General features: G+C 40.3%; 1 protein-coding gene across 1 annotated transcript in view; it reads right to left on the bottom strand.

The window, feature by feature from the left end:
* SDK1 (sidekick cell adhesion molecule 1) overlaps positions 1–20,101 on the bottom strand; it is a 990,930-nt gene that overhangs the window by 664,928 nt on the left and 305,901 nt on the right. Inside the window, 1 exon segment of the mRNA XM_033191941.1 lies at positions 8,255–8,414. Within this exon segment, the coding sequence (XP_033047832.1) occupies positions 8,255–8,414 (160 nt within the window).

Below are 20,101 nucleotides of genomic sequence, written 5' to 3' on the forward strand. Positions count from 1 at the left end.
GCATGGCAGCCTGCACAGCATTGCCGCACATCAGGGACTCATTGTACTTATTGAAGGAGGTATGAGAACAGGCACTTTCCCCAGGGGATCAGGTAGGCCTAGCAGATATTGCATCACCTGGAAGTAGCCACACTAATAGGATAATAGGATTTGGAACAATGCCTGGTAGTGTTAGCTGGACATGGTGGCTTATGCCTGTAATCTCAGCACTTGGGGAGGCCGAGCTGGGTCAATCACTTGAGCCCAGGAATTTGAGACCAGCCTGGGCAACATGGTGAAACCCTGTGTCTACAAAAAAAATTAAAAGAATTAGCTGGGCATGGTGGTATGTGCCTGTACTCCTAGCTATGTAGGAAGTTGAGGTGGGAGGATGAACTGAGCCTGGAAGGTCGAGGCTGCAATGAACTGTGACTGTGCCACTGCACTTCAACCTAGGCAGCAAAGCAAGACCCTGTCTCAAAAAAAAAAAAAAAAAAATTGTTAAACCTGAGGTCAAGATATGATTGGCCCCTATTCTGGCCATCTATTTGGTTTTTTCCACCCAACTTTAGGCTCTTTTGGATTACAGACCTGAGTTCTCGGGTGAGGGAAGATTTCCCATAGAAGAAACAGGGACCCAGAGAATTGGACTCTTTAATACATCCTACTCACTTTGTGCACTTCATGCCAGTGGGCTGGTGAAAAAGAAAGGCATTACTACACCGATGGAGGTAATGACTCTAATTACCCTGAGACATTAGGGCTGGTGCCACACAGCAGAGATGACGAGGAGAGAAGTCGCTGGGGTATCTCTTAGTGCTCGCAAGACCAGTTGCAATTAGAGAATCCACGGCCCAATAGAAGCAAGATAACTAAAAGCTGAGATGAGGGCCTGGGCCACCCAGCACCAAGCAAATTTGACTAGCTGAGGAGCAGGCTGAGATTCATGCATACCTAGAACGGGCAGGAGAAAATACATACACCCATTATAGCCTTGAGACTTGGACTAGTAAGAAAAACTGCTTATTCCACTAACTCTCTTGAATAAAGTCCTCGTTAGAAACTCTGACTACTTTCTTAGAAGGAACTCTTTCATGAATTAGACTCAATAGTCGGTACAAGTTACACTGAGGGGTTCAAGGAATAGACTCAATTTTGTCCTCTTACATTCCATTTAAAAAATCCTTTTGGTCTGGAAGTGGTGGCTCACACCTGTAACCCCAGCACTTTGGGAGACCAAGGCAGGAGGACTGCTTGAGACCAGGAGTTCAAGATCAGGCTGGGTAACATACCAAGACCCTGTGTCTAAAAATAATAATAATAATAATAATAATAATAATAATAATAATAGCTAGCTGTGGTGGCACCCATCTGTGATCCCAGCTACTAGGGAGGATGGTGCAGAAGGATCACTTGAGCCTAGGAGTTCAAGGCTGCAATGAGCTATGATCACACTATTGCAGTCCAGCCTGGGCGACAGAGTGAGACCCTCTCCCTCAAAAAAAAAAAAAAAAGAAAGAAAGAAAGAAAAATCTTTGTGGCTCCACCTTTTACTTGAGCTGCTGGTGTGGTCAACAATTCCAGGCAGCCCAGAGTGGCCTTATGGTGGCGCAGCTGGCATCACTTTGCCTCAACCCATGCCTCATATTTCTTGCTTCCTGTCTTGGGGATTCTCTGGCACCACAGTCAGCAGGTTTAGCTGCTTACTAATGCTTGAGCTAATTAGAAATGAAGGCTAATAACCATGGGGCCCATATTTATCAGCCAAGTACAGGAGCTGATAAACATTTTCCTCTTTCACCCAGTAGGGTGGGCACTTCTAAGATGCATTTCCTAAGACTCCATAGAGGTTCCAAACAAGATTGAGCTCCAGCCACTTAGAGTGACTGCCAACTTGATAAGGGATCCCTGCACTGGTGCTTCCTTCCTCCCTGCTTCATTCCCCTGCCTTTACACCTGCTGCCTGGGATGACATTCACAAACAAGGAGACGCAAGCTTTGTCTCCACCACTGTCATCAGGAGATCCCAGGTTATTAGAGACAGAACTGTCTGATTCGTTGCAAATATTGTCCCAGTTTGTTGCTTGCCTTTTAACTTGTAAGGATTATTTAAGCATATGGGCAATTAAAAATGTTATCTCTTTTATACAAAACTTGTAAATATTTGTAAATTTATCTGTGATCTGTTTCTGGTGAAGTTCCTCAATGCTTTTGTACTTTGTCCTGGTAGAGTCTGAGATCATTCAAATATTCCCTTTGTTTATGTTTCCTTTTTTTATATTTAATTCATCAATGTATCTGAAATTCATTTTGATGTTTAATGAGGATGTACTTTGAATGTTGTTTGCAAAAAGTTGTTTTTAGCATTGATTTGAGAACTCATTTGAATATATATATATATATATATATATATATACACTTTTTTATTTTGTTTATTTTTATTTTTGAGACAGAGTTTCATTCTTGTTGCTTAGGCTGGAGTGCAATGGCACAATTTCAGTTTACTGCAACCTCCACCTCCCGGGTTCAAGTGATTCTCCTGCCTCCCGAGTAGCTGGGATTATAGGCACGCGCCACCACAACCGGCTAATTTTGTATTTTTAGTAGAGACGGGGTTTCTCCGTATTGGTCAGGCTGGTCTCGAACTCCTGACCTCAGGTGATCTGCCCACCTCAGCCTCCCAAATTGCTGGGATTACAGGCATGAGCCACCGTGCCCGGCCTTGATTATATATGTTTTATAAATATAATGGTCTGGATCAAAATGCTCCTCTGGCATACTGTTTAATTTTATACTATTAACATGTTAATTATTGTGGCACTCTAATATGCCTTAGGTTCTAGAAAAATAAATCCCTCCTCACTATTTATTTAATGTTTTGAAATTTTATTGGTATTCTTCTGTTTATATTTCCAGATAAGCTTTAGAAAAACTTCATCAGTCAAGTTACTTCCCCAGAAAATCCCATTGGCATTTTTTATTAAAATATCCAGGCCAGGTGCGGTGGCTTGCACCTGTAATCCCAGTACTTTGGGAGGCCAAGACTGGCAGATCACTTAAGGCCAGGAGTTTGAGACCAGACTAGGCAACATAGTGCAACCCCCATCTGTACAAAAAATACAGAACTTAGCCAGGTATGGTGGTGGGTCCCGTGGTCCCAGCTACTTGAGAGGATGAGGCAGGAGGATTGCTTGAGCCCAGGAGGCTGAATCTGAAGTGAGCCATGATCATGCCACTTGCACTCCAACCTGGGCAACAGAGTGAGACTCTATCTCAATAAAATAAAATCAGCTACTGATATTAGGTTTCTTAAAAGTGCTACTGATGTTAGGCTAAAATTCTACAATGGTTTCAAAGGAACTGTAATTTTTATAGCATTTGGGTTTCCTATATAAGGATCTTCTTTTATATCGCATTACACACTTTCCATCTGGGTTCTACTCATTTCTTATAAAACTTATTCCCAGGTATTTCATAATTTTTATTGATACTGTGAAATGTGTTTGCCTTTTTATAAAACAAAAGAAAAAAATAACCTTTCCCTTAACCATTCTTATTTTCCCTGAAATAAAGCAAGAATAAACATCCATCAAATTTCTATTTTTATATTGTCATAGAAATTGAACCACAGAGGCAGGTTACATAAGAAAACTATAAAATTTTTAGGAGTTTAGAGTATACAATTATTCCTTCTGCTACAATAATAAATATTGTGCCTAGTATTAAGAAATTCTTGGCTTATGTGTATGTATATCTTGAATATAATTACAAACTTTTTTTTATTGCAAAGTAGAAAATAATTTAGAGTAAATGCTTTCTGAAAAGAATACAAATCCACCTAAGACATCTATACAAACTTAGCTTAATTGCTGAATTACCATCAACTTGCTAATGTAGTCACCTGTGCCGAAATGTAGACATGAGCATGAATATGAAACATAACATTTGAGGTCAGGCGTGGTGGCTCATGCCTGTAACCCCAGCACTTTGGGAGATCGAGACAGGCAGATCACTTGAGGTCAGGAGTTCAAGACCAGCCTGGCCATCATGGTGAAACACCTTCTCTACTAATAATACAAAAATTAGCCGTGCGTGGTGACACATGCCTGTAGTTCCAGCTACTCGGGAGGTTGACAATCGCTGGAGACCAGGAAACGAAGGTTGCAGTGAGCCAAGATCGCTCCACTACACACCAGCCTGGGCAACAGAGTGAGATTCAAAAAAAAAAAAAAGAAAAGAAAAGAAAAGAAAAGAAGGAAAGAAAGAAACACAACATTTGAAATTCACTGTGCAGTGTGTAATGCACACAGCAAAGAAAATGCTATTTTAAGTCAAAGCTAGAAAAAGTAAATGTATAGTATTTGCTCTTTATAGGTTTAGCATTTTCGTAACTGACACCAAAGTGGGGAAAAATAAAGGTTCTGTTAAGACGGGAAACAGCTACCATTTTCAGAAAGTATCCATGGTTTTTTCATGTGAAACTTAGAAGGTCTCATGAAGGCTAACATATGATAAATGAAGGTGCTTATTGGAAGGAAGCAGAGGAAAGAGTAATTTGAAAAAATAGCATGAGATTTTTAGGCAGGTTTTATATCTTGAAAAAAAAAAAGGATAGCAAGATATGATAGATTCCTAATAACCCATCTCAGTGTCTGAGGCCCTCGTTGAACATAATATAATTTATCACAAATACCCCAAACAATTCTTGCTTCAGAATCACCCATTCCTTATGTTTCCCGTGTCACAGTAGTGAAGCACCTAGCTTATTTTAATGGTCCATATATAATGAGTCACTCCCTCAGTCTTGCTTCAATACCACCACCGTTTTGTCTTCTTGTGTGTTTCCAACGAACAAATAAGTTTGCAAGGGCAAGAAGAGTGCAAATAGAGTTCCTCCTCTTCCTCTAGTTTTAAGTTGACTGCAAATTGTCTTACCATAAGTTTGAAAGGCAGCATATATAATAGCTTATTGTACATTTTGGCATTTAAAATACAACTGTTACACCATTCTTTTTTAATTTTATTTTTGGAGATGGAGTCTCACTCTGTAGCCCAGGCTGGAGTGCAGTGGTGCGATCCTGGCTCACTGCAACCTCCGCGTCCCGGGTTCAAGCGATTCTCCTGCCTCAGCCTCCCAAGTAGCTGGGATTACAGGCATGCGCCAACCATACCTGGCTAATTTTTGTATTTTTAGTAGAGATGGGGTTTCACCATGTTGGCCGGGCTGGTGGTATTGAACTGCTGACCTCAAATGATCCACCTGCATCGGCCTCCCAAAGTGCTGAGATTACAGGTGTCAGCCACTGTGCCGGGCCTACACAATTGTTTTAAATAGAAATGCTGCTTTCCTTATGAAGGTGTTATGTCCCAACAAATCTATCACATGTTGAAAATATCCTAGGTCAAACGTGCATTTTACATACCTACCCTCACAGAGACCACGGCTTAGCCTAGCCTATGTTAAGCACGCTCCGAACACTAGTATCAGCCTACAAATGGGCAAAATCATCTAACACAAAGCCTGCTTTATAATAAACTGTTGAATATATCATGTGACTTACTAAATACTATACTTAAAGTAAAAAACAGAAGGGTTTCTCACCTACGTCAAGTCAAAAACTTGTTAAGTTGAACCATCGTTAAGTTGGGGACTCTGTATATTCAATAAAATAAAATGCAAATAGTCGTTTTCAGACCCATATTATCCATTTAAAAATCGAAAGAATTCTTTAATAGTGGGAACTTGGATATTATTCTGTCTTACTCTTGCACCCCTGAGAGAGAGTTCCACAGGAAGACTCAGATACGGGACAGGTGTGCTTTCTCCTGGGATGGAGGAGAAATCACTATTACGGGTGGTCGGAAAAGAGAAACGGCTTGGTGCCTACACAAAGGCATGTTCTCGGGGAATTCAATTTCAGAAAACATCCATGTGGAAACCGAAGATCTAGGAAACAATTCCTTTCCCACCATCCAAGGCGTGTAGCCAGGCTGCCAGGTCACTGCCACACGTTATCCATATCGTGCCCTGCTTCTTCTTAGGAAGAGCAATCTGGGTTCTTTGAAACCCCATTCCTTTCTTTCGGGGCCACACAAAGCACGATGTAATTTAATTTTTATGAGACCCCTCATAAAAATGAGGGTGAGGTGGGCTTTATTATACTCATTTTTCAGATGGAAAAAGATCAACATGGTTAGATAACTTGTCCAAAGTCACACCGGTAAGCTGAAGAGCAAGTCCCTGAACTCCAGTCATCTGTCATCAGCCACTACTCAAACATGGTTCTCAATTCTAAGTTTTTTGTTTTTGCTTTCTTACACCCCTTCTAACAAACCGAGCCTTGCGATATCACATGGTAATAATGTATAGTGCTGCCTACGATCATTAGAGCCTTAAACGCTCACAACACTCCAAATGAGGAGGGATCTTTCCCATTCTGCAAACGCTTACATTTCTCTCTTTACACTTATGGCAGGGCTCATGGGCCACCTGCCTAAAGTGATACCACCGCTGCTCAGGTGCAGTGGAGCTGAATTCCGCCAGTTCTGGGATTCAGGACTGTTTGATTTCACCATGCTATGATCTGCTATGATCAACTTCTCCCTGAGTGTAGATCCTCCGACAGGGTAGGCCCGATAATGTAAGCAGTCACACACTCACTTGTCTAAAGCGTGGGTGGGTGATGGGAATGGGCAGAGCAAGTGAGGTGCGACAAGGGAGGGGGCTGCCAGAGAGCACTGAGGAGAACCAGGGAGTGTCCGTGCCTTTGCTGGGGGCGGCTCTGCTCAGCCACCTGCTCCTGACTCAGGCTGCAGATCAGGCAGCCAGGCCTTCTGACTGGTCTACAGAGGCTGCGAAGCAAGGTTTTTACAGAAAATCTTACAACTGTCAAATGTTGGCAGCCAATAAAAAAATATGCTGTGGCTCACTCCTATAATCCTAGCAATTTGGGAGGCCAATGCAGGCAGATCACCTGAGCTCAGGAGTTTGAGACCAGCCTGGTCAACACGGTGAAACCCCGTCTCTACTAAAAATACAAAAATCAGCCAGGCTTGGTGGCTCACACTTGTAGTCCCAGCTACTCGGGAGGCTGAGGCGGGAGGATCGTCTGAAGCCAGGAGGTGGAGGTTGCAGTGAACCAAGATCATGCCACTGCATTCCAGCCTAGGCAACAAGAGTGAAAGTCTACCTCAAAAAAAAAAAAAAAAAAAGAGAAAAAAAATGCTTTACGCATTCCCACATATATTTTTAATTGATTTTAAAAATACAAACACACACACACAACTGACACACACATAAATTCTGGGCAGGCTGAGTGTGGTTCCACAGACCACCATATCACAACCTCAGAGGTACAGAGAGTGAGTGGGTGGGCTATTCCCCATTTTGAGAAGCTTATTAGTCCACTTAAAATGCCTCTGTACAGCCCATTCTTTACTTCATCTGAAGAAGAACACGGCATGGCTGACTTTGCTAATGGTGAGGCCTCCTGGACTTCTCTGGCATGCCAGTTCTCCATCCTGCATGGAACTGCAGCATCTAATATTATCATCCTCACAAAGTATAGCCCTGAAAAGCTCTGAAGTGTGGTAAGACCCTGAGGCTCCAAAGGCTGTGCTGCTGCCTCCAGGTGAATCTTCACCTCAGTCTTATCCTGATCTCGTGCTCTGCCCCCAGGTTCAGGCCTTCTGTCCCCACATCATATCCACCCCATGTGCATCAGATCCCTGGTGCCTGGCACAGTGCTGGGCACATGGCAGGACTTCAATATATACTGTTTTTTTGCTGTTGCATATAGAGGCTGTACTCATGCCCATTCTCCATGATTCCATCCGTCCCTATCTCCACTTGAAAGCAGCTAGGAAAGATTTTCGCTGACTACTCAGAGCTCTAGATACCACACTAAAGATCTGTTTCAACATTTGTGCCTAGATAGAAACGATACTTGTGGGCGGGGCTGTTGCCCTTGGAAAGTAAATGTATCACACTAAAGCTGTTACTGGCATTGCTCTGTAACCATAGCTTTTTGTTGCCTGACAATTTCAGTAACGGGCTTACTTTTACAAATGTAATGATAGACTTCCTAGGTGTAAACACAACCTATACGAGAATAGAAAATCACATTCTAATTACATATTCAAATCTATTCGTTTAATCTTGAATGCATTAGAAATTCTATCCAGTATTTTCACTCATTGTGCTATGATGGCCAATAAGGCAAGTATTCCAAACACATCGACTGAAATGGGATCTTATTTTCAAGCAATCAATTACTTATATTCGCTGCTGTAGGTGGTGAGCTCACGGCCATCGCGCATCCACTTGAACTCCAAAGGCCAGCTCCCTTCGGCAAGGCAGGTGAGAACAAGGCGGTTCCCTTCCAGGTGGATCTGTGGCAGGCCTGGCTCCGTTTTAAAATATGGAGCAACATCATCTGAAATATTAAAAAACAAAACAAAAACAAAACTGAAGTGCGCGTGAAAGTGGCACTCATCTAATTAATAAACTGATTATTTAAACAAACCTAATATTAAAATGAAAGTGATGGCTATTTGGCACAATTAAGAAGTAAATAATCCTTTACCCCCTGGAAACATGCAATACCCTAGACAATATTTCAAAAAGCTGAAAGCTCAATGATACCCGCATTTGAAAGCAACTGACAGGTTCATCCAAGTTATTTCCACTTATGGTGAACAGCTTATTGAAGGGACACGTCAGAAAAATCCCTGTACATACAAGCCTTTGGTTTTAACTAGGCAATCTATTTGCGAGAAAACAGTCAAATGTATGCGAGTTATAAAAGCGAAGTTACCTCTATAACCCTCAATTGGTTTAAAAAAAGTAGGATAAGCAAGATTAACATACAGACATAAAGGACATGAATTGCAATCTAGCTTTCCTTTCATACACACACGGAAATGGTCTCTTCTGGTGACTTTCAATGGGCTACAACACAGGAAACTCGTGGTATATTCACATAATGGAACAGCGCACGGCAGCGAGAATGGAGCAACAATTGCTACACACAGCAACATGGGTAAATCCCACACACGTCAAGTCGAGCGAAAGAAGCCAGACAGAATTTTCAAAAAAGCTGATAGCATGTGCCACTATTCAAAAGCTCATAAAAGTTCAGAGCCAGGTAAAACTGATCTATGGTGTCAGAGGTTAAGGATAAGGGTTACCTCTGAGGGACAGGATAGCGAAGGGGGTGAAGGGAATGGGATAGCTTATGAAAAGCAGGTCAAAATTTATTTCCTGATATGGTTACAAACGTATATTTACTTTGTGAAAATGGATAGAATCCTAGATATGTCCAGCTTTTGTAGATCTGTTTCAATATTTTTTAATATGGATGCAGCACACTTGGCTTCTAGCTCTAGCATCACTAATTAACTACATGATCCTCATCAGGACTTACAGGTTTTTGTTTCTTCATCAGCACAATAAACTGGATTATATGACTCCTCATTTTTCTACAAAAGTCCCCAAGATCCACCTGCATAATCAGCTTTCTAACTTTCATTCAGGCTTCCTCCCGTCTCTGCTCACATAGAGCACTCCAGGCACACTTCACTTCTTGCACATTTAAACCCAAGCCACGCTCTTTCCCAGAGTTATGGTCTGAATGTCCCCTCCAAAACTCATGATGAAATGTGATGGCCATTATAACCGCAATAAAAGGCGGGACCTTGAAGATATGATTAGGTCACGCAGGCTCTACCTTCAGGAATGGGTTAATGCTGATATTGTGGGACGGGGTTAGTTATCAAGGGAGTAGGGTCCTAATAAAAAGGGTAAGTTGGGTCCCCATTCTCTTTCTGTCTCATGCACTCCCTTGACAGGATGATACAGCACAAAGGGCCTCCCCAGATGCACTGCTATGTTGTTGAACTTCTCAGCCTCTAGAACCATGAGTCAAATACACTTATATCGTTTTTGAATCACCCCGTCTGTTATAGCAGCAGAAAATGGACTGAGACACCTACTGTGGGGCCTTCGCACTTGGTCTTTCCTCCACCTAGGATGCTCTGTGCATGCTAATCTTTTCTCATCCTTCAGGTTAACTAAAGCTCCTCCCGCACTATATGCCCTAACAAGTCATTATGTTTATTCCATTCACAATACTTATCAGATTCTGAAATTAAAGTGTTTGTAGGTTACCCTGAATTACATTAGTCTTGATCACTTCTGAATTCCTAGCACCTAGAACAATGTCAGGAACTAAGGAGATATTTAATAAATACTTGTTGAATGAATAAATATAATAACACAAACATCAGCAATCGCTAGTATTTATTATTTACTATGTGCTGGAACCATTCTAAATGCTATCTATCTATCTATCTATCTATCTATCTATATAAACTTATTTCTCACAAAAGCTCTACAAAATCAACGTCATCATTACACCCATTTTAAGGATGAATAAACAGAAGCATGGAGAAGTTAAATAACTTGCTCAATGCTACCCAGCCAGTAGGCAGTGAAGTCATGATTTAAATCCAGATAATTTGGCTCCAGAATCAACCAATTCTATATATTTTGACTCGAAGTGTCACATATTTCTCAATACGGAAAATTTCTTTTCAAGAATTCATACCCAACTTTAAATTTTTGGTAATTTATTTGTGACATTACTAAGTTGTTCTTATAAATTACTGCACATTTAATAAACATCAAATAGCATATTAGAAATGTTAACATTGAAACTAGTTGCACATTAAACTACAGTGTATAAACTGAATATATAGAATTTAAATATAAATATATAGGTTATTTTGTCATTTTGTCGATCACTATATTCCATCATAATTGGTATATTAGTAATACAATATTACCAACCTCTCACAAGTATTTATTCATTTATTCCTTCAAATAAATAAATATTAAATTGCATTTATGAGTATAGCAAGAACTTACAGTAGGAGATTTAACCTAGTCAATGAGATGAAACGAAAGAGCTGAGAACAAAAAAGTTGGCAGCACTCAAAACACTTAAACAGGTCCTCTGCTAAGAGCAAACATGGTAAGTACCCTTGGACAGTAGGAAGGACTGAACAGCAAGCCTTGCCGCAGGTGCAAAGAGAGTGACTGGAAGGGGGATGAGTAGGGCCAGGTTGTGCAGGGCCTTGCAAGCAGGACAAGCCCATGTTCTGGTTCCCATCCCATCCTTGCGTGATTATCTATGGTGCCTACCTCATATTCAAGTGTTCAAGTATTAACAACATGTGTGATCACCCTATTTATAATCTTATAGAAAGTACTGTCAAGATGATGATGATGATGATGATAATGATGGTTAGCTCGTACTACAAAAGGACAGCCAGTTGTGGTGGCTCATGCCTACAATCCCAACACTTTGGAAGGCTGAGGCAGAAGGATTGCTTCAGCTCCAGAGTGCAAGACCAGCCTGGACAACACAGTGAGACCCCATCTCCACAAAAAGTTTTTTAAAAAATTAACCAGTGTGGTGGTATGCATCTGCAGTCCCAGCTACTAAGGGGGCTGAGGTGGAAGGATTACTTGAGCCTAGGAGGAAGTCAAGGCTCCAGTGAGCTGTGATTGTGCCACTGCACTCCAGTCTGGCAGCCTGGGTGACAGACCAAGACCCTGTCTCAAAAAGAAAAAAAGAAAAGACAGCAAAAAGTCCTTGAAGAGGTTGTATAACTGTGTTGTTAAAAGAACATTCTGGCTGTTATGTGAGAAGAAATAAAAGAGGGAGTGGAGTAGTGGGAGGACACCAGTCCAGAGGCCACTGTAGTGATCTGCTTTAAAACAATAGTTAGGTGGTAAAAAAAGATTCAGTGATAGATTGGTTATGGATGTGAGGGAGAGGGAGATGTCAAGAAGGATTCTGTGTCTCTGACTTGTACATCTTTCTGTTCAATAAACATGCATTGATTCTAGGTACCAGCCTCTGTAATCAGCATTGGGAATACAAAGTGTAAGACACAGTCGCTGTCCCTTAAGAGCTTATAATCTAGGTCTGATGCAGGAATATAAATAGTAAAGTGTTAGATGCTGTGATAGCACATGTAACTCAAAGTCAGAAGTAGTCAAGCCTTGTCCTGTTCCAAGAGCTCCACCTGCTTCTGCTGCACCTGACATGTGCTAAGCTGTATTTCAAGTGCATTCTTAAATTTGATTGTAGCCGTGTGTCCAATTTCCCTTTTTGCTATGTACTTCAGCTAAAATCATCTCCTCTTATGACCCAACTAGTCTAATAAAGCTGAACTGCAATGGAGGTGGCTTTGATCCTGTGGGATTTACTGAGCTACAGGCTTTATTAATGTCTTGCCATTTGCACTCTGTTTAACAACAGAAAACGAAATGCCACTTTATATGGTTCCAGGGTCCTACACAAATGAGTCATTAAAAAATCTTTTTGAAAGGGAAAAGCTTCAAGATAGAAGCTCAAAAATTTGGTTTTGGTTTTGGAATTTCGTTTTGCAATTGATAGACCGTCATCAATTTAATATAGTATACAATGGATTTGAATTAAAATGATACCACAGCTCAATTTTTCATAGACTTTATAGATAACCAAACATGCGGGTACCGTGAGCTAGTAGGAAAAAAAATGCTCATAAAGAATGGTTTCATATAGTTGGCAAGCAAATATCTTGAGATCCAAATGGCTGTAAAATTATGGTTAGCACAGACACTAACATTCATTATAAGGAAAAGGGAGGGGAAAATATGTCAATGCCCTGGAATTTTAAGCGTTCAAATTAAAATCATAACCACAAGTATTTTGACATAGATTAGCAGATTAGCCAATGTGGGGAATAGCACATCCCTGAGCCCAGCACTATTTACCACTGAAATACATACAGTAGGTCATCAAGTTAAAAGAAGGCATAAAGGTAACAAAACACAAAAACTTTGGGGACAGAAAGGGAGAAAGAAGGATCAGTATTTAAGTCTGCACAGACCCCCTGCAAAAGCAATTGATCTTTACATACTTTAATTCGGACAGAGAACATTCTGAAATGATTCATAAAGAAAATGATTGAGTTGCCTCTAAGTTATAAAACTTTGACCTGGGGAAAAGCCAAGGGCCCACATATTAATCTTTGAGGGGTTTGTGTATTTCAAGTAATAATAGACATTCCCTTCCTCAGGAAAATGAGCAGACGATAAGAATGCTTCTATATTCTAACAACGAACATTAGAAGACCCTAGAATAAATTACTAAGGAAAAGTGAAATTTCCATTTTCATACAGAAAGTTTTCTATGTTTAAAATAGAACATAAATCATTTATGAAAAAAGAGAGTTTCGTCTAATATACATTTAAGGTCTGCCCAAAGGATAGGAATGGACGTAACATTCTCTCAAGACAACATCATAATTTTTAAAGTTCAGGTTCAGCAGGATGTGCAGGTTTGTTACGCAGGTAAATGTGTGTCATGGGGGTTTGTTGTACAGATTATTTCATCACCCAGGTTTTAAGCCTGGTATCCATTAGTTACTCTTCCTGATCCTCTCCCTCCTCTCACCCTCCATGCTCCAATAGGCCCCAGTGTGTCTTGTTCCCCTCTGTGTCCATGTGTTCTCATCATTTACCTCCCATTTATAAGGGAGAACATGCGGTATTTGGTTTTCCGTTACTGTGTTAGTTTGCTAGGGATGGCCTCCAGCTCCATCCATGTCCCAGCAAAGGACATGATCTGCAGAGTTTTTATGGCTGCATAGTATTCCATGGTGTATATGTACCATATTTTCTTTATCCAGTCGATCACTGATGGGTATTTGGGTTGATTCCATGTCATTGCTGTTGGGAATGTATGCGTGTACGTGTCTTTATAATAGAACAATTTATACTCCTCTGGGTGTATACCCAGTAATAGGATTGCTGGGTCGAATGGTATTTCTGTCTTCAGGTCTTTGAAATCACCACGCTGTCTTCCACTATGGCTGCACTAATTAACACTCCCACTGTTAGAGACATGCAAATCAAAACCACAATAAGATACCAGTTAGAATGGCTGTAATTAAAAAGCCAAAAAATAGGAGATGCTGGAGAGGTTGTGGAGAAAAAGGAAGGCTTATACAACATCATAATTTTTTGTGAAGACGACACTTCCCTAAGTAAACTTTAAGGTTTTCAGATCCAATGTAAATGTATTTCATGGTACCTTTCCAATGTGAGAATCTTCGGCTCATCTAGAAACGGACCATGACCCATGTGCCTGCAGAGAAAAAATCATTCACAAGGGCGGCAGCTGGAGCCCATGAAGTGTGGAGGCAGAGCCTCATCCTGTGTCTCCCGGCTTCCCTAACATCAAGAAGGGGAGTCTTCCAGGGATTTTCACTGCTGTTCCACAACAGCTAAAATTAAGTCTTATCACCTGAAACCCTTCAAGGGCAGAATGAATAGGAATCAACTGTGAGGTATCAAGCAAGTTAAACTGCAAGTTCTTCCTTTGACTCTGCCCGAGAGAGCTTCCACTAGGATAATCATCACCTGTTCGAGAATGTGCCCTTTTCTCCTCCATTTTTAAAGAGATAATGAATAAAGAAATAATCAACCTCCACTTAGCAGAAGAATCAACTGTACCACAAACAAGTTGGGGGTGGGGGAGTCTCTGAAGCCTGCAAAGTCCACGTGTCCTGGTGAAGTGACGATGAGCTGTATTAAGCCATCATAATCAGCACCGTCAATCAGGTGCGAGTCCAGCCGGGAGGATCAGAATGCCAGAGTGAATGGAGCAATCAGCCGGGGCAGGTTCTTTATTACTGAACTCCGCTTTTGCCACAGCTGAATTTCCCAGGGCGACTAATCTTTCGGTTTAAACCACTCATCTTCCTTTCAAAACTTCTTTTGTATCAAATTCAAACATTTTCATGCCCCAAGCTTATGAATTTACCATGAGCGAAAAGTTTTATTTTTCAAATTCCAGTGAGAAACAAAAGCACAGGGCAGAATGTATCATTTGTGAACAACTATTCTGAGAAATGTGGGTAGAAGATTCTTTTCTGGTAAGTGTAGTCTTTCAAATTTCAGCTGCTGGCAGTTCATTATGTATACCTACTGAAGCCAGGAATTTAATCTCACAGTGCAATGTGCTTTCTTCATAATAGTAATATCAATCTTTTTAAAGACAACAATTATGATTTTCAAAGGTATTTCTGGGGTAAGGTTTAAATAGATAACTAGATATGTGCCACTCTAGTTAAATATGCAAATATAGACAGGTCCACATTATGATGCTGTAAGAGGACACTATGACTGGTTTTTTAATTTGATTTTTTATTTCCATAGGTTTTTGGGGAATAGGTGGTGTTTGGTTACACAACGAAGTTCTTCAGCGGTGATCTGTGAGATTTTGGTGCACTCATCACCTGAGCAGTGTACACTGTACCCAATGTGTACTCTTTTATCTCTCACCCCCTCCCACCCTTTCCCACAAGTCCCCAAAGTCCATTGTATTATTCTTATGCCTTGCATCCTCACAGCTTAGCTCCCATTTATCAGTGAGAACATACGATGTTTGGTTTTCCATTCCCCAGTTACTTCACTTAGAATAATGGTCTCCAGTTCCACCCAGGTAGCTGTGAATGTCATTAGTTCATTTCTTTTTAGAGCTGAATAGTATTCCATGGTTGTACTAGTTTACATTCTCACCAGCAGCATAAAAATGTTCCCTTTCACCCTATCACCGCGAACATCTATTTTTTTTTTTTTTCATTATGGCCACTTTTGCAGGAGTAAGGAGTTTGCATTGTGGTTTTGATTTGCATTTTCCTGGACCAATAGCCATAATGTAAAAAAATAAAAAAATAAAAAAAGATGTTGGTGGGGATGTGGTGAAAAGGGAACACTTTTACACTGCTGCTGGGAATGTAAACTAGTACAACCGCTATGGAAAACAGTGTGAAGATTCCCTAAAGAACTAAAAGTAGAACTACCCTTTGATCCAGCAATCCCACTCCTGGGCATCTACCCAGAGCAAAAGAAGGCACTACACGAAAAAGAAACCTATGACTGTTTTAGGACAAAGTCCTCTATCTGATAAGCTAAAAAAAGGCAGTTAGGACCGGGCAGGTAGGTCAAGGCAGTTCAGGCTGCACTTTCTGTCACCACCTGAGTAAATCATTTGGTTGTTAAATGTGAAGAAGAGGAGACAGTGCAGGAGGAGGAAGAGCCAGAGGAGAAAGGAGAAAAAGGACATAAACGAATGGTATTAATTCCCAAACTAAGTAATTCTCCCTCCAGCAAGGAGTTGGCTCTATTACCACAGCAAATTCCCAGGCTTCATTTTCTTAGCTTATCATAAATACTTCTAAATACTTCCCAGTGGTAGACTTTCAAATATACTTAGATGTGCCATCATCTTCTGTGGATCTAAAAAAAAAAAAATCACCCAACTTCTCTGTATTTCACCTTATCTCTCTCTACTACTGCCTTGTAAAATAAGTATCAGACAGTTCAGGATGAAAGGTAGCTACAATTGAACGAATATATATCTTATTTCAAACAATCAAAAAAAAATGCAAGTCAAAGATGGTGTTGCATATTTTTTGATCTCACCATAAAGTCATCATTTTGTACTCAAAAGTTTGACTAAAAAGTATGGGATTTTCTCCAAATACTTTCTCCCTGGTGTCCTCTCCATATTTGAGTCAGTCCATGTGAAAACAGAAAGCAGGAGAGTCCCTGAGATTTCCATTAAACAGCACTGTGAACAGTTTGCCTATGCAGTCAGCCAGTGGGGAAGTCAAACTGATTATCTCTGTTTTCTCTGAAATCAATGCGAATTAACAGCATATTTAAGGAAACTCTTGGGGTAAACCTACCCTTCCAATATTTTCCCCTAAGAAACCATTCAAGCTTCCAGTGAGATTAATCCACGGTTGAAACTGATGGTAGAAATGTAAATGGCTATATTTATGTACTAGTTTTATCTTGCACTGTGCTAATCTATTTCAGTATATAAATTAATAATAAGACACAGTGGGATAAATACAATTCCCCTGTTTCTCCAAACTGAAATAAGCTCTCAGCTCTCCAATATTTTACTTCAAAGCATAAGTATACTAAATTGTCATTTCTATGGTTTGTAGTGGAAAAGTATGACCAACCAAAATAGGAGGAAAGTTATCAGGAATAACCAACATTATTCTTGAATATGGCACAATATTTCTTTCAAAGATTCTTTCAAATAATCTTAAGGAATCAACTCTGCTTAAATAAAAAACTGAAAGGTCCAAGAAAAGAAACTCAAATATGATGTACCTTCTCCTGCTTAGCTGTTAGCTGGTGAGTTTAGGGGAAATACGTACTGCCATAAAAACTGAGATGTAAAAGATATCCACATGGTGAAGATTTAATTTTACATCAAGAAATTACATGAGAAAAGAACTTGTAAGGACATCTAAGTTCAACCAGACAAAGCTTGTTGATTTTAGCAAAGTTACAAACCATAGAGGTTTCTCAAAAAGTAATCATACGGATTCGAGTTTAAAGCAAGGACTTTGGAGCCCTGGGTTCAAATCCCAGCTCTATGCCGGGTGTGATGGCTCCTGCCTGTAATCCCAGCACTTTGGGAAGCTGAGGTGGGCAGATCACCTGAGGTCAGGAGTTTGAGACCAGTCTGGCCGACATGGCGAGACCCCATCTCTACTAAAAACACGAAAATTAGCTGGGCATGGTGGTGTGTGCCTGTGGTCCCAGCTACTTGTGAGGCTGACGCAGAAGAATCACTTGAACCCAGGAGGCAAAGGTTGCAGTGAGCCAAGATCATGCCACTGCACTCCAGCCTGGGTGAGGGAACGAGACTCTGCCTGGAAAAAAAAAAAAAAAAAGGCTGGGCGCCGTGGCTCACGCCTGTAATCCCAGCACTTTGGGAGGCCGAGGCAGGCAGACCATGAGGTCAGGAAATCGAGATCATCCTGGCTAACAGAGTGAAACCCCGTCTCTACTAAAAATACAAAAAATTAGTCAGTGGCACGCGCCTGTTGTCCCAGCTACTTAGGAGGCCGAGGCAGGAGAATCGTTTGAACCCAGGAAGCAGAGACTGCAGTGAGCAGAGATCACACCACTGCACTCCAGCCTGGGCAACAGAGCGAGACTGTCTCAGAAAAGAAAAAAAAAAAAAAGAAAGAAAGAAAAAAGCAAAAGAAAAATCCCAGCTCTCCCCTGACTAGCTCTGTGATCTTAGACAACCTACTTAACCTCCTATGTCTAGGTTTCTCAATCAACAAAGCAACAGCACCAACTTCTTCAAGAACAGCCGTTCTCAAAGTTTTTGGTCTCAGGATCCCTTTGCAACATACAAAAAAATTGAGGACCCCTAAATTCTTGTTTATGTGACTTATTTCTTTCCATATTTATCATATGAGAGAGCAAACCTGTGAACTTTAAGAAGTTATTAATTCCTTAAAAAATGAAAGTCATTACATTATGAATACCAGACACATTTATGAAAAACAAATATACTATCCAAAAGAAAACTAAAAATTCTTAAGAGTGGCACCGTTTAACTGGTTTTCAAATTTTTCCAGTGTCTAGCTCAAAAAAGGACAACTAGATTCTCACACCTGCTTCTGCATTTAGTCTCTTGTATAACATGTTGTTTCTGTTGAAAGATATTAATAAAACACAGCCTCCCAGATACATAGCTGGAAAGGAGGGGAGTATTTTAATTGCCTTTTCAAATAGCTGTGAATATTTTTGTTAATACTGCAGTAAAACTAAACAAGTGTCAATTTCTTAAAGGTTAGTTGCGATGCGGAATCTGAAACCCCACAAATGACACTTTGGTGCTTTGTTACATTAAAATCCTTTAGACTCTCTTGCACTTGGAATGGATTTTTTCCATACGCATGGCTTTCCCGGTTCACTGAGTGATGCGGACCTTCCAAACGTTGACACGTTTCATTATACAGTGAAAAAATATCACATGTTAATACAGCTACCTATCTCATCAGACACTTTCTTAAATAATGGGAAAATGTCAAGCTCATGGTGGGCATATTCAAGATTTCCAAAATTCTAATTTTTACTTATGAGCTCAATTTTTATCATTAGCCACAAACACTGTCAGTTGTTTTCATTGATACGACAGGCTTATTTTCTTCATTTTCAAGAAAATTCTGCCAAATACCCAAGTCTAAATTACTATAGTATTTCTGTCAGTCACTACTTCAAGTAAAAATGGGGTGCCATGCAAAAAAGCAGCCAGTTCAGCTCCCAGCTCGGAAAACCTCCCAAAGCCTTTGCCTTGAGACAACCATCACATTTTGGTGTACAGCAGAAGAGTTTATACGTAATTCGCATTCTGACACAGAATATTTTTAAAATTTTGAGTCAAAGTTTAATAGAATTAATAATTTTTACTACTTTAAGGCTATTTTTGAGAGAGCTAGATTTTGGTTTTTACTCATAGGTGTGTGGCAGGGATGACTAACACTCCAAGTGGTGTAGTTTGGCACCACTGCCGCGGGATACGTGCTCAGGTGCCAGAAGTCTTCTCATGACTGCTTTTAAATCGTTGCCAAAAGCTCAACGAGGGGAGAAAGTACAAAGGTCGATTCGCATGAAATGCTTTTGGCCTTGTGGCCATCCCCAGCAAAGGCGCTCAGGGTCTGCCACAGGTTCTTGAACCACACTTTGAGAATTGCTGCTCTAGACTTTGTCTCAAGGATTAAATTATTTAATGTGTGCAGAATGCTTATGCCAGCACCTGCTAGAAAAGCACAATCTATGTGTTAGTTCCTATTAAAACATGTTGTCACAGAATGAAATTGCATCTTCCTACAGAATGCTGAATCTTGAACTTCATCCACGACACATTTACTTTTGGCTTTCTAAATAACACACACAAATCAGGCTACCATCTTAAATGTCAATAACTATGAAGCCAAAGAAGTTGTTCAATTTAAAGAAAAGAAAGCATTCATATTTTCAATTACTTCAGAGTTCTGGAGAAGTCTAGATATTGATTTGATTATTTGCTCTGTCATTCAACAAATATTTATTAAATACCTACTAAACGTCTATGAAATGGGAATACAAATGAGAATTTTGAAAAAGGAACAAGAATAGGATCACATCTTCATGGAGCTTATCTTCTAGTTCAGGGAGATTAACAGTAAACAAACAAAGAAA

This window comes from Trachypithecus francoisi, unplaced genomic scaffold, assembly GCF_009764315.1.
Source record: "Trachypithecus francoisi isolate TF-2019V2 unplaced genomic scaffold, Tfra_2.0 Lachesis_group4, whole genome shotgun sequence".
Lineage (NCBI taxonomy): Eukaryota > Metazoa > Chordata > Mammalia > Primates > Cercopithecidae > Trachypithecus > Trachypithecus francoisi.